This window comes from Callorhinus ursinus, unplaced genomic scaffold, assembly GCF_003265705.2.
Source record: "Callorhinus ursinus isolate GAN/ISIS: 27379988/994484 unplaced genomic scaffold, GSC_fseal_2.0 scaffold12, whole genome shotgun sequence".
NCBI lineage: Eukaryota > Metazoa > Chordata > Mammalia > Carnivora > Otariidae > Callorhinus > Callorhinus ursinus.
Window position 1 is genome coordinate 62,742,592 of NW_027397074.1, and position 15,730 is coordinate 62,758,321.

The following is a 15,730-nucleotide window of genomic DNA, read 5'->3' on the forward strand; positions in this document are numbered from 1 at the left end:
ATTTTTCCTACAAGTCCTAATTCAATACTTCCACTCTTTAACACACAGAATCATACGTTATGAAATACACCTAATCCGATCTTCATTTAGGATGATATATGCATTCTTAGCCCCAGATAAACCGCATTTGAAGATCTGCATAAGTTTGTGAGAGCACAAAAACAAAAAATCTGTCCCTACTTTTATGTTTAAGGCCAAAGATATGAGATAATCAAAAGGCACAGGTGAAAGAAAACCAAACAAAGTAACTATCAACGGCTTGATTACTCAGAACAACTCTATAATTTAACTTAGGGAAGAAAAGACTTCTTAGGAAAGAAATAATAACCAGTTAAGTATGTAATAGGATATTGAGTGGCATTTTCCCTGTCATCTCAGAATTTTAGCTAACGTGCAAAGCCCAAAATTAAATGCAAAATTCTAAAACAAAACAAAAAAATTAGAATGAGACCCTTAACACCAATTTTCTAATAGGATATAGAAACAGGTCTGCAACCACCAACTGGGGAATGGTGGAGAGTGCTCAATTCTCTAAGAAATGTCCTGTTTGTGTTGAGAGGGTTTTCTTTCTTTGTACTATCTTCCCCTACCCCCAAGTCAAGTGAGGAGAATTGGGAGGATGATTATAACTGAATTGCTCATAAAGATGTGTGGTGCCATTCCAAGTAAAGATGTTAAATAAGGTCAACTAAACATACATCTTTATCCTAATCCTTATAAAAACCCTACTTAAACAACAGTTTACAGAATTTTTTTAAAGGAATGATACCATGAGAACAAAGAAAATAGGAGAAAAAAACAATTGCAAAAGCAGACAAATTGAGAAAAATCAGAATTTGAAAATCAGAATGAATGTTAATGGATCTACCAGCCCTGAGAGAGCTGTATTCTAAATTGGCAGTGACGAAAGCCAATAAGCAACCCAACTTGCATTGCTGATCCCTGAAAACACTCCAGTAGTTGGAAGCACCAGATGCTTTGGAAGTAAAGGAAAAGATGGTTTTTAAAATAACAGATTGGTTGAAAGTCTGTTTAAGAAGTTAGAATCTTAGATCCCCTCACTTACTTCATATATTCAGGTTATTCTTTCTTCTCCAACCTGGTAGAAAATGGGTCTCTAGAGAGGATAAAATAGATGGTAGAATGCAGCATTCATGAAACAATTACAGGATGCTACTTTTAAAGTATATTTAGAAACCAAAAAGAGCCCTTGAGAATTAAAAATATGGTAAGAGAAACAATAAACTCAATAGGCAAGTTGGAAGTGAGCTGAGATCTCCCTGAAAACAAAATCTCTCAAGAAAGGAAAGAAAGAAGGAGGGAAGGAAGGAAGGAGGGAGGGAGGGAGGGGAGAGAGAAAATAAAATTTAGAGATTACCTTAGTCTGTTTGGACTGCTATAACAAATACCATAGACTGGAAGGCTTATAAGCAACAGAAACTTAATTCCCACAATTCTAGAGGCTGGAAAGTCCAAGATCAGGGCACTGGCAGGTTCAGTGTGTACTGAGGACTAGCATCCTGGTTCACAGAACAACCTTCTCACTGTAACTTCACAAGGGGAAACAGGGTGCTCTGGTCTCCTCAACACCTTAAAAGGGCACCATTTCCATCCATGAAGGCTCTACCGTCATGACCTAATCATCTCCTAAAGGCTCCACCTCCAAATACCATCACATTGGGGATTAGGTTATAACATGAGTTTTGGGGCAGACACAAATATTCAATCTATAACAGACTGTCAGTCTAGGAGATTCAATATTCAAATAATGAGAATTCAGAAGAATGGAAGAAAATGGAAGGGAGGAAATCATCAGAAATACTTCAGATATTTTACATACAGAAGAATAAAAATTTGCAAATTATAATATCTGAGTGCCAAGACAATAGACTCAAAAGAGATCCACACCAAGAGAAGACACATTATTTTCCAATTCAAAAAGAAGAAGAGAGGGAAGGAAGGAAGGAGGGAGGGAGGGAGGGAGGGAAGGAAGGAAGGAAGGAAGGAAGGAAGGAAGGAAGGAAGGAAGGAAGAAAGAAAGAAAGAAAGAAAGAAAGAAAGAAAGAAAGAAAGAAAGAAAGAAAGAAAAAGAAAGAAAGAAAAGAAAAGAAAAGAAAGAAAGAAAGAAGGAAAGAAAGAAAAAGAAAAAGAAAGAAAGATCAGAAAGGCTCTAAACTTTGGGAGAGATGGGGATAGGGTATAGAGATCACTTTAAAAAAAAATGAATGGCTTTGGTAGCCTGTCATCAACACTGTTGAAGGCTGGAAGAAAATAGAGCAACTACTTCAAAATTCTGGGCAAAAATTATTTTCAGTTCAATTCCCAAACAAAATAAATTCAAGACAATGGCAGAGATGTTTTTAGATAGACAAAATCCTCAAAATTTGCCTCCTGAACACACTTTCTCAGTAGTGGACACTGGAAAGATGGATCCCCGCCATCCCCCCACCCCCGGATAATTCAAGATAATCTCTCATTTAAACTCAGTTGGGATCAGCAACCTTAATTCTATCTTCAACTTTAATTTCCCTTTGTCATGTAACATGACATATTCATAGATTCCAGGGACTCGAATGTGGAAATCCTTGGAGGGCCATCTAGTCTTATCATCATTTAACATACCTAGGGACAGAAGGGACAATTCAGAAGGTAAATGGACTTCAGCTATCTTGCTAGTACTTCACTTGAGAGAGATTCCCACTTATGAACAGTAAGGTAACCAGCCACAAACGTAGACCAATGGGTTGTGGGCTTTCAAGGGGAAAAGCAGAGACAACTCTAGACCATGCACAAAAGAAAATTTTGTAGTGGAGAAGCTCAAAAGAATCCATATATTTGCCTAACCATCAAGAGTTAGACTGAATATTCTCTATAAAGCATAGATAGCCAATCAATGACAGTCAGAAAAGTGACAAAAACAAAAGCAAAACAAAATGATAAGAAGAGGATTGTGTCATCACACAGACAAATGCAGAGAGATTTGCCACTTTTCTTTGATCTGTATCCCAAGCCCAGAGGATTCAGAACTTTTACAAGATTTAGGAGTAAGAATCCTGTAAGAAGAACATATAACCACCAAGTTACTCAACTTTATCTCTGGAGAAGAACAGCTTTGAATTCATACAATATTGATGCTGTAGACTTGATTGGAATTTTAATAAACAAAAGTGCCTGGAAAATTTACAGACTCTGACAAAGATGCAATAAGAGATGGAAAAAGTAATTTATAGCATAGTAACTATTGAGGACAGTTGGTGAAAAAAAATTTAAGTTTCTCATATTTTTACCTCTGAGTCTATATTCTTCAACAACCTGTTACAAGTATACGAAAATCTGGAAAGCCAATTCAGTTTATATGTCACTTCGATTACATTAGCTCTGGGTAGTACAACAGAGAGGAACACGATGCCCCTCAAGTGAGATGAAGGACCATGTTCTTTCCTCAGGCTCTTATTTCCAGGAGCAGTTCTCTTTAAACTATATTCTCACTGTAAAATGAAAAAAAATTGGGCTCAAGTTTAAAGCGGTAAAATCATTTTTCATTTTCTAAGCAGTGATAGAATGACTAGTGCTGTTATAAATACAATGAGTTCATGCCTTCATGATATTAAAGTATATAAATGGAATCAACATTTTTCACTTCAGAGGTAAAAAAAGCAAATCACTTCCCTGATTCTTTCCTAAAAGGTAGGAAAGAATCAGAGAAGTGATTTGCTTTTGTAATACAAACTATTTGCTCTGCTGTCATATTCAGTCTCTTCACTCTTATTCATCCACCTCTTCAACCTCCTACAAAAGCCTTCAGGGACGGAGCAACATCTCAAAGAGTGATGGAGGGTATATAACATTTAGTGAGCTGTTTCAACTTTAGCAGTGGAGATTTACATGTTTTCCCCCTGAAAGACTATAGAATAATTTTTAACATTCAGAGCCTAAGACAGAAAAAACAATTACCAAGCCATTATGCAATCATAAAACAGTATACTCTATCGATTTTCTCTTTCTATGTTATACTCTCCATTCTCTTTCTCTTTTTCAATTTTTGCTCTGTGTAGGAGATACCTCTGTTATTCACCCTTGTTTGTTTCTCTTCTCCTTCTAGGCACATTGGAGAGCCAATGGACTGGAAGTGAAGTGATACATGTCATGTCTGTGTGGAGATATTTAAGTTGACAGTGCAAGACCCACCACACTCTCTTTCCCTGAAATTGTGAAAATGCATGTTGAGAAGGAGTTGCCAAAAGCTCAGAGCACCCTGGAGTGTCAAACAATGCCATTCAAGGCAGATACCCTGGAGAGTCACTTGAACCCTAAACTGGCCTCAAGTGAGCAAGAAATAAATTTTTGTCTGGTCACGGAGAGTTTAATTTTTTGTTGTTACTGTAGTATAACCTAGCCCATCCTGACTGATACACTCACTATGCATAACCTATTTCTCCGTTTTGATTTTCATTTTAGGCATTTTAGGTGGTAACAAGGTTTGAGGGAGGCACATGCCACACAATAGCATGAATACCCAATCACCCAATCATCACGTTTATGAACTACAAAAGGATCTACCCATAGGCCTTTCTTCACGTTACTAAATGTGCTTGATCAATCCTCAAATTTAAGTTTGTCAAACATACATATATGAAGAGGGAAAGGCATAAACACGATGAAGAACCAGTTTCTTTGGAATATAAAACTAGCAGGAATCTTGTTGATTCAGTTTGGACCACAAGTCCTCACTGGGTGATATGGTAAGTATTTCGCTACCATTTCTTGAGAAAGATGCCTTCCTATGACTGACAATTCAAGGTACGTTTATGGAAAAAGCACACCCACTGGAACCAGAGAAACTCGGTTTTTTATTCAATTCCACTACCACAAGTTCTTTGATTCTGAATAATGGTAAATTCTTGCCGCCTTGGCAAACATCTGCAAAATGGGGGAATGATGTATCAAATTTGTAGGGTTTGGGAGTGATTAAAGATAATGCAGGCCAGAATATTTAGCACAGAGTTAATAGTCAAGAGGATAAACATTACTGTCATTATCTGTTTTCTTCTAAGATTTTTGGAAATCTACCAGGTGCTAGGGGCCTCAGGGAAGAAAACAAGGTTCCTAATGATATCCCCTTGTTCTCTAGTTTTGATGTCTCCTTCTGTTCAACTCTGCTATGCTGATTTCCCAAATCTTTGCAGGGATTAGTTCCAAATATATCTACTAAGGTAACTGAAGAGAAACACCAGCCAGTACAGCAGTCCCCCCTTATCTGTGGGGGATACAGTCCAAGGCCCCCGGTGGGGGCCTGGATAGCGTTGAACCCTATATATACTATGCTTTTTCCTATATATACACACCTGTGATAAAGTTTATTTTATAAATTAGGCCCAGTAAGAGAGTAACAACAAGTAATAATAAAATAGAAAAACGATAACAGACTGTAATAAAAGTTATGTGAATGTGGCCTCGCTCTCTTAAAATATCTCATTGCGCTGTACTCACCCTTCTTCCCGGGATGAAACGAGTTGATAGAACGCCTCCGCGAGACTAAGCGAGGTAATGACGTAGCATTCTGACGTAAAGTTAGGCTTCTTTTGACGTTCTGCCGATTCGTCAGGAGGATCATCCATCTGTTTCTGCACCACGGTTGGTGGGTGGGAACTGAAACTCCAGAAAGAGAAACTGCAGTTGGGGGGGAGGGGGGAGTTACGGTATTCTTCTCCGGCTAATAATAGTTTTCTTTTCTTTCTTTTTTTTTTTAAGATTTTATTTATTTATTTGAGAGAGAGAAAGAGAGCGGGGGCGCGGTGTGGGGAGGATAAAGGGAGAAGCAGATTTCCCATGGAGCAGGGACCCCAACCCAGAACTCGATCCCAGGACCTTGGAATCATGACCTGAGCTGAACGCAGAGACGCTCAACCGACTGAGCCACCCAGGTGCCCTAATAATAGTCTTCTTTGGGCAAACAGAATTCCTGAAATGGCACGTATTGCTCACACCACACGTTTTGTTCATGTTATTGACATTTGACTTGGGGCAAGCTTTGTAGAGTGTACTATGTATCAGGAAAGCAAGGTGGGAACATGTTTCCAACCATGTAAGGCACCAGTCTGAGTTTGGGAAGGGATTACTTGGCATAGAATCTCTCGATTGTATTCAGGGAGAGGCAGTGTAGTTTAATAATGAAGTATATGGGTTCATGCCCGAGGTCTGCCACTTATAATCTATGTGATTGGACAAATAATTTTGCCTCCGTTTTTTAAATGAGACTGGGAAAATGGTAATGTTACACACATCATTTGCTGGAAGATTAAACAGTTTTATATACAGCACCTTTAGAATAATGCTTGGTACCCAATAGGTACTATGTTAGTGTTAGTATAATCACTATTGTGCTAGAAGGAGTTTCAGTAGAGGGTTGATCATAGTTTTCTAGAACTTTGATTTATGTTTACACCAGCTTCTCAACTGTACATTATCTGTTTGAGTTATATCCTTTCTTATGAGAGTAATGAGAGAATCCTCTAGGGCTATGGGCCTCCTCAGCTTCTCTTCCTATTTCAAAGAACAGAAGAAGCTGTCTAGAAAAAATGCAAGTAAAAGTGGATGCCAAAGTATCGGGCATGGCCAATGGCAAATGCCAGGGTTTTGCAACAGCCCAGAAATACAGATATTTCTTAACTCTTCAAACTTAAAATAACTAAAGGCCAAATACTGCTGCTGGAAACATCAGGGAAAATTTGAAGTTCCCAGGCCTGGCTGGTCTTTTGCCTGAATGGAATCAGCAGAGGAGGAGTTAATTGTGAAGGAGGAGGACAGAATAAGATTATAATAGGCTAGGAATGCACTGGAGGTTTGTTCTAGGCCTTCTAGCCACGCTGTCAGTTGAAGAACAAAAACTACCATGTAAGTTCTAAGTCAAGGCAAATATGTTTTGCATAGTCTAAGTCTGTCATCAAGGAGAGGGGATGCCTCCTTAGTCTGAGGGTCTAGGTTAGTGACCAGTAACTGACAAGGGAACATCAAGGAGCTCTCTGGAGCCTTGTTATAAGCAGGCATGAGAAGTAGCTGATAGAACTGACCCAAGAGCTGCCCTTCTTTGATAAATTAGTTCGCATACTTAAACATTTATTAATCCCTGAATATATGCCAGGCCCACTGATTATGTGAAGAAACAATGATAGAAACAGAATGGAATTTAAGAGCAAGCTGTGGAACTTAGGGACTGATTAGATTTGAGTGGTGGGGAAGAACAGCTAGGGAGACTTTTCAGGTTTTGAGGATTCTAGAAAATAACCATTTTGGGAGGAATGATGAGTTTTTAGTTTGGGGTGCACTGTAATTGCAAGGCTATTAGAATGGGATTTTTTAGCTTTTAAAGACCACTATAAATGGAATAAGGAAGGCAGAAACCTAATGTTAGTGCTTCAAGAGAAATTGGAAGGTAAGGAAATGGAGATAATGATTATGGTCTATTCTTACAAGACAATCGTGAAGGAAGACACACCTGGTACTATAATTAGATAATGAGACATGCGGTAAAGAGAAGAATTTTTTTTTTAACTGGAAAAAAAATGGTTTAATAGCCTGATGAAGAGAATAAATTGGGAGAGAGAGATTCAAAGAAATGATGGATCATTGGCCCCAGAAGAGTTGGGATTCAGATCAAGTTTATAAAGAGAAGGAAAATCTCATTATTTGGGATTAGAGGAAAGCAAAATCTCTTTCTTCAAGGGAATGGAAAAGGGGCACCTGGGTGGTTCAGTTGTTAAGCGTCTGCCTTCGGCTCAGGTCATGATCTCAGGGTCCTGGGATCAAGCCCCGCATCGAGCCCCGCATCGGGCTCCCTGCTCGAGCCAGGAAACCTGCTTCCCCCTCTCCCACGCCCCCTGCTTGTGTTCCCTCTCCCTCGCTGTTTCTCTGTCAAATAAATGAATAAAATCTTTTTAAAAAAGGGGGGGGGAAGGGAAGAGATTTGTTCTGGATGCCTAAAATCAAATGAGGGCAGTTATAGAGAGATCATATTTTGGCTAAAAATAAAGACAAACAAAGTGGTTTTTAATGTCAAAAGTATAATGGATCATCTAGAGTGGTTTTACATTATTTTTGACTGGAGATAGGCAAGAAACAGCTAAATGACCAGTTATCAGAAATGTTTATACCTTTGAAATACAGCAGCTCATTTGAATGACCCAGTCCAGTGCTGATTTTCTGATTTGCAGAACTTGTTTTACACGTTTGCTTTCTACTCTAACACCATCTTGGACATTTTTCAAAGACCCAGAGAGCAGACAAATATTGATTTTAAATTAAGCTTGTTGGAAGACTTGAAATCCCATGCTTGTCTCTGGTAGAAGAGGGAGAAGTGCATTTTCACCATTAAATGGCAAGGAAATCAAAGTAGCATTTAGGTTTATTAAACCTAAATTCGGCCATCTGGATCTTTGTAATGCAATACAAATTTGAAGACACATGCCCTTGGAACTTATTTGAATAATGGAGTTCAGATCATGTTGTTGGAGTAAAAGAGAAATATGATTATTCTCTTTCATAATAGGGATGGTTGTGAGGTAGGAAGAAGGGAGCCAGATCTGTAGATGTTGAAATATCAGTCATTATCTTATGACCAGCACAATGTAGAAGAGGAATCACCTCTTCTAAAGAATACAATTCTCTTACTACAACTAACAATTATCTTAACACAACCAACAATTAACAATATAGCACATTTCTGACTTCCATTTAAGCAATATTCATCCACAAATAGTTTTCGAAGTGTATGGTTATGTTTTGATTATAATTTTAATTTTAAGCTATTTTAAAATGAAAACATATAAAATATGAAAAAATAATATTCTACTAATATACACAGGAAGAATTATGCTGAATCTTGTATTGCTAAATATTCCTGACATGGACAAAAAAATGATTCCTACCTTTTTGTATTTTTTAACACAATTTTAATCACTGAATTATATACTTTGCATACAATAAGATTAAGTTATTTTATAGTCGATCATAGCAAGACACTAAAAGGCAAAGCATGTAATATACCATGGTTTTCTCTTACTCATAGTTACGCTTCTTTCAAACGGACTCAGACTACCACATCACACTCAGCTCTGGACTTATCATTGAGTAGCCTCCCACCAGTTTTAGGCCTAAGAAAAGGCAGTAATAGGCCATCTAACTAAACTCCTGAGAGTCACTGGGCAGGTAGAAATAATTGCTCTTTAGGTAGAAAGTACTAGTAGGACAAATCCAAGTAAAAGGGTTGACTATGTTGCAGAAAGTAAAATTACTCTCAACTCTTTTCAGAAATTTCACTATAAGGTGCCATAAGTAGATGCCATGGTGTCAATCAGAGTGAACAAAATTTGTTAAGATACCAAACACAAGATATTTCTATCCTCACAATCTAAAACACTGGGTTTCAAGTAACAAGATCATCTTCTGACAAACATCTTATAATTCCAAAAACTGTCTTTTGCTTCTAAACAAATAACAATTACTTTCTCAAACTGTAAATATTTAAGCAATCCAACTTAATGACGTCTACTCAAATATATTTGTCAATGACGATGGATAAAAATGAGCAATAATGTATGTGAGTCAAACAGAAACAACTCGTTACTACCATAGTATAAGAAGTGGAGATATTTTACTTCCCCTTTAATGCCATTTTTTCTTTAGTGACTGTACAATATTCTTTGTCTCCTAGCACTTCCTTTGAAGTTATGAGCTAAGCAGATTCTGCAGAGAAAATATTCTCCTTCCCCCATCTGCCCCTAACCTTATTCATATTAGAGATACTTTGGAAATAATTTGTAGAGTAAGGAAACTAATGGGAAACCATGGACATTTCACAACCACAAGTGATTAGCTCTTACATCAGACAATTCCCAGACACATCAAAGTGAGATGGTAAGCTTTAGCAAATAAAAATGCAGAACACCCAGTTAAGTTTAAATTTCAGATAATAATTTTTTAATATAAATATGTCCCAAACATTGCATGGAGTGCACTAAAATATTACTTTGTACTAAAAATTATTCATTATACAAAAATTTATTCACTAAATAAATTTAGTGCATCATAGTGCACTAAAATTATTTTGTACTAAAAAAATACTCACTGTTTATCTGAAGTTCAAATTTACCTGGACATCCTGCATTTTATCTGACAATCCTCCACAAGGACATTTTGTAGTAGCAATGTCTTTCTCTCCTATTAGACTATGTGTTCCTTTATGGTAGGGATGGAGTAATTCATCCTTGAACAGTCAGCCCATAAAGCAATGTCTGATACATAATGGATATACAATAAAAATGTACTGAATGAATGAATGTAAAGGATGAATTTTAAAGAACTGATTAGATAGATATAAATATTTACTTTGTAGCTTATTTTGTTGGCATAGCTCGACAAAATAACTATTACTGGTACTATCAAAGAGTGAAGCCAGAGTTTCAGGCCCACCAGGGTTACCCCTTTGGCCAACTGGTATGAGAAACAGCACACCTGCTATTCTCTTTCTGGCTACAGTTGTGGCTGTGCAGTAAATGGAAATAGACACAACCTTCTTTTTGTGTGTGTGACATCTGGATGCCCAGCTGAAACTTAGGTTACAATTGAAAAAACCACAGCTCTAGACAAAAACTGAGATGAACACCCACTAGAAGATCCACATCTTCATTTGAATATTGGGGAATTAAGGAGATTATGGTGAACACTGAAGAACTCAACGAGTCGCCCATGAATTGCCACTGGCTGATTCTGGACACAAGTCACTCAAAACTCCCAGATGAGACCCCCAAAAAACAAGATGTCCATTCAGCTATGCAACTATCATATTCGTTGTATCTCGGTTTGTTATTGTTTGGGGGGGAAGAAAGTATTATCCCAGGAATGTGCAGAACCCTGCATGTAAATCCAAACTCTCAGGACTGAAAAGTGATTGACATGATAGAGCATAACGTAAATAAACTTTACACACACACACACACACACAGAGTATAAATATAAAATATATTTCTAAAAAATACAAATATGTTAACTTATAGAACATATATGTCTTTATATCTATCGATATATGGATAGATAGGTAGATAAAAAGATAAATTTAGACTCTGAATGAAACCATGTGGTTTTACAGGTTTATAACTTTAACTCACAATGGCTAATGCATATTGACTACGATGTGTCATAACACATCTCAGAAATGATCATGACCCCTGTAAAATTGTGAAATGAGAGATCCAGTATGTTTTTGTTGTTCCTGCCCTTCTGATATCTTCTCTTCTCCCACACCTGGACTGTTGCAATGACCTAATATTCTAAGGACCTGAACCTCTGAGCTTCCCACTCCACCACCCTCCCCGGGACTATCAGATCTACATTGGCTGGTCCTCCAAGTCCATTTTCCATTGTTGTCACTTGGCCACATAAAATTGGTTGCCATTCCTCCCCCTGTACAAACCTTAATAGCAACGTGACTACTCCCTAAGGTGATTTCTGTGCCTTCCCAGGGAAATAACAATCTTTTTTAAATATGGGAATGGAATTAGCAGAAACCACAGGTTCTACCTGCCCTTTTTACCAGGGTAACCTTGATTTCAGCAGTGCCTTTGTTTTGTGATCTAACTCAAAAGAGTGACTAGTGATGGACTTTTTGACCAAGTAAGGGGAGATAGGAGGATATTTGTTATTGTTGGATTCTTCTGGCAGGCTGCTGGGGTAGGCTTGATCACTGAGACCTCCTGGAACACCTTACATGTTCCAGAGCAAACCTACCTTCTAAACAGCTGAAGTTCTTGGAAGTTTCTTCTGTGGTTCTTTTTTGCTTGTTACTTCAGGTACAAGCTCCTCCACTAGGAAATCAGTGTTTCCCTTAGTGTGACCCTACTCAATCTGCTCAAATTTAGTTCACACTGTTTTTATAGCACATGACATCTGAGTTTCATTTCCATCTCCACCTCCTTGCACATCAATTTTTTTTCCTGGCTAGTCCTCCTCCATTAACTAAACATCTCTAGGAAACATTCTCTGCCTACTCCAGCTCATGTTAAACTCTAAGCTCTGAAAGCATTTCTAGTTTATATCTACACTTCTTGCTAATGCTAGCAAAAATTTTCTTCCCAGGTGGAAACTCACATGAGCAATCATCAATCCCCATTATAACTTTTACAAAAGTTATAGCATTTTTATACTAATTTATACATGGGAAAAACAAGATCAAGGCTCGATTCTTTAATACTTATATGTGCTCCTGAATAAACATTCCAGATATATTTGAAATTTGTTGCTACATGGCTGCAATCAATTCCTGAAGCAACAGCAAGTGGCATCATTAGCTCTGTACATTTAAACTAGTGTTCAGGGGCTGTGTATATTAGTGGGAACTGGTAGTAATACTCAAAATACATTCAGAACTCAATTTTGTATGTGATAAGCTTTCTTTCTTTAAATATTTAAGCTGAAATACTATTTTAGAACCAAGAACAGGACACAGGAGTACACACTGTACGGATAACCTACATCAAATGGTTCCTAAGAATACAAGGGATGATTCCAGAACTTGACTTTCCGTGCCTTAGAGAGGATTCCTAAAAGGCTCCAAATTGGGTCTCACATAAGTAGAAAAACATACTTATGCCTAAAGGATATAGAAATGAAAAGCTTGGAAAAGCACACGAATTTTCAGGGCTTTGTGCCGTCAGGCTCATGGAGGATACCAGTTGCCTTATCTTTTTCATTTAGGCTTCAGATTAATTCAACAAACATTTAGGGTACACCTACTGACTATTTTTGCCTTTGTGCTAGGAGCTGGGTTAGAACAATAAATAAAGCAAACTCCCTGCCATTAAGGAGTTCAGTCTAGTTAGAGAGACCACCATAGACATAAGCCTACACGGCGTGACATTTCCAGCTCCGAGGCAGCAGAAGTCATGTATTATAGTTCTTTTGTACATCCTTCAATCACGCAATTAAAAAATCTTTCCGTACGACCCTGTGCGAGGAGGCACTCGGGTAGTGCCGTCTGGGAGGAACATTACAGAGTTGAAAGTTCCTCCACGCAGCTGTACACAGCACGACAGTTTGATCGGAGCCTGAGGAGGGGGCAGGGTCTCACTGGTCACAGGGCTGGAGATTATTTGCAGTCAACTGCCCTAGAGGTAATGGGGTTTGGAACTACTTTGGTGATTTGGTAAAAAGAAAGAAAACGGAGAGGGGAACCCTGCTTACCCAGGAGCCCCCACCACTTGCTGATTGGACCCACTTAGCATCTGCAGGAAGGACAACAATAAAATGAAAAAACATTTCCAGGGGTGAACCCCAAAGGTCAGTCTCTGGCTGTGCGGGACAATGGGGGTCTGGCCTCCTCTTCTCTTCCAAAAGGGTGAAGGAGTCTTAATGAAGAGACATTTTCTCCGCGAAGATTCTAAACCCCAGCGGGTTCCACTAACTCCAGAGCAGCGAAGCCACCGGCAGGCACCAGGAGGGGGGGGAGTGGAACGGTGGGTGGAGGGGTGTCGCTATGTAAGACGCCACTCTGGGACCCGGACCCTGAGCGACAACCGCACCCCTGCGTCCCTCCGCCCGCCGCGCGCGACCCCGGGCCGGCTGCACGCTCCCAGCGGCGCGGTTGCTGCGCCCCCGCCCCCACCGAGCCGCGGCGCGCACACCAGGGCCGGAGCGCGCCCCCGGCACACAGGCACCGCTGCGCTCCGAGCGCTCAGACCTCGGCCGCAGCCCGCAGAGGAGACCAACTCTCGCGCGCCCGCCGGCATGCGCCTCGGCTAGCGGCTCCCGGTTCCCCCGACCACCGCGCGTCCTGCTTCCGATTAGTCCCGTCTTCTTCTCAGTCTCTCCGCTGGCGCTCTCTCGCTCGCTCTCTCTCTTTTTCAGACACACACACACACACACACACACACACACACACACACACACACACACACACAATCTCACACCAATCTGTACACTGGAGGAAAAAATATTTCCTTCGCGCCCCCTCCTTGTCCACCCCCCAAGAAGCTGAGCTGCCGCGTGGTGGGGGAACCCCCGGACCTTCTGGAAATGCTAATCCTAAAGCGCTTCCTCGCTTGTATCCAGCTCCTCTGTGTTTGCCGCCTGGGTGAGTGATCAGACCTCAGTGGGGTTTCATCTCCGGGATCGTTTGGGACACAGTGGGGGGATTTGAGAGCATTATGTACTTGATACCGCCGCCGCCATCTAGCAAGGAGGGAAAAGGCACGGTGGACTGGGGATCCCACGCGGTTGGCGGCGCCGCGATGGGTGTCAGCGGCGTGGGAGAATGCACCCCGTCCCCACCTCTCACCTCCACCACCTTCCATCCGCCCGCGGGGAGCTCGGCCAGAAGGGAGAGGCTTGCCATTCTCGGTTGCTGTCCACACAGCTCTTGTCTCTCCTGTTTTGCAAAGTGTGAAAAGATCCTTTTAGGTACACATAAGAAGAGAAGTACAACCAAGGTGCGGTGCTTCGTATTAGATAGTGTTTTTGCTTTTAGATTCATTATGGGCTTGAATGAAAAATACACGTGCCCGATGCTAGTTACACACACACACACACACACACACACACACACACTCCGAAAAGGTAGTAACAGGAACAAGCACCAACCTGACTTTTCAGTGTTTCCCAGTACTTTTAATTTAGTCACATTCAAGTCTGGGCAGTTGCGTTAAAAAAAAAAAAAAAGTTGCAATCAAAATTTCTATCAACGTTCTGCCACTGCTGCCAAAGTCACAGGAAAGTTCCAGGTTGATGTATGTATTCATGGATTCATCTTTCATCCACCACTTTCCAGGTTACACATTCAGTACTGAAATTGCACTTTGAAACAGCCAGTTAGAATTATTTACCTGGGATGCAGATTCCAGTGTTCCAGTCATTTTCCAGAAGAATTGTAATATTGGATTTTTATATTTTATTTTTAAAAAAATCTTTTTTCCTTCATGAAGATTTTCTATTACGATGGACTATAATAGGTTTGGAGGTATAACCTGAAAGTTAGAAGATGTACCTCCACTTGTGAATACACATATTTTACTCTTTTCAGTAGGAGGATCCCAATTTTTTTAAATTTTAGATTATTCATTGTAGATATTAACCTACATTTTTATTCAATATAGATGGTGCTGCTCTTGGCACAGTAATCTTTACAAGGAGAAATCATTTCTTGTTCTAACTAATGAGAGTTACATTTCAAATATGGTGATAATTGCCAACAGCCCCCCAGATAATGGACATAATTTAGATTCTGAAAGCTTCACAAAAATACTCAGGAGGTGATGTGATACACAAGGTTGACATTTAAGACTAGCAGGAGAATCTAGTCCTGGTTTTCTCTAAAACCACAGAGTTGAATCTGGAGGGGGGGCTGGGGAAGACATTTTTTGAAAGTGCTGTGCTCATCAAATACACACCTGTTGAATTTGCATTTCTATTATAGATCTGCTTTAACAAGAAAGCCAGATCCTTTTGGTACTTAGATTATTATTTAAAATAAATCCCATTGTATGGGGCGCCTGGGTGGTTCAGTCCTTAAGCATCTGCCTTCAGCTCAGGTCATGGTCCCAGGATCCTGGGATTGAGACCCATATTGGGCTCCCTGCTCGGGCAGGAAGCCTGCTCTTCCCTCTCCCACTCCCCCTGTTTGTGTTCCTTCTCCCACTGTGTCTCTCTCTGTCAAATAAATAAAATCTTTAAAAAATAAGTAAAT

The 15,730-nt window shown here is 39.8% G+C and overlaps 1 protein-coding gene, 1 non-coding gene and 1 pseudogene across 5 annotated transcripts in view; 2 read left to right on the forward strand and 1 right to left on the reverse strand.

Moving 5' to 3' along the window:
* Positions 1 to 4,447: 4,447 nt before the first annotated feature.
* LOC112818630 (small nucleolar RNA U13) lies at positions 4,448 to 4,556 on the reverse strand. The gene has a single exon (XR_003206634.1). It is a non-coding gene; the product is annotated as a small nucleolar RNA U13 (small nucleolar RNA).
* Positions 4,557 to 6,520: 1,964 nt separating this feature from the next.
* LOC141373780 (putative uncharacterized protein C6orf52 pseudogene) lies at positions 6,521 to 13,199 on the forward strand (annotated as a pseudogene).
* A 534-nt stretch (positions 13,200 to 13,733) lies between these two features.
* PTPRZ1 (protein tyrosine phosphatase receptor type Z1) overlaps positions 13,734 to 15,730 on the forward strand; it is a 170,189-nt gene continuing 168,192 nt past the window's right edge. For 2 of the 4 annotated variants that reach the window (XM_025865777.2, XM_073899127.1), the window contains exon 1: positions 13,734 to 14,122. In XM_025865777.2, the coding sequence (XP_025721562.2) occupies positions 14,065 to 14,122 (58 nt within the window). In that variant the 5' untranslated portion in view covers positions 13,734 to 14,064. The remainder of the gene's footprint in view (positions 14,123 to 15,730) is intronic. The other 2 variants (XM_073899129.1, XM_073899130.1) reach the window with 1 other exon arrangement.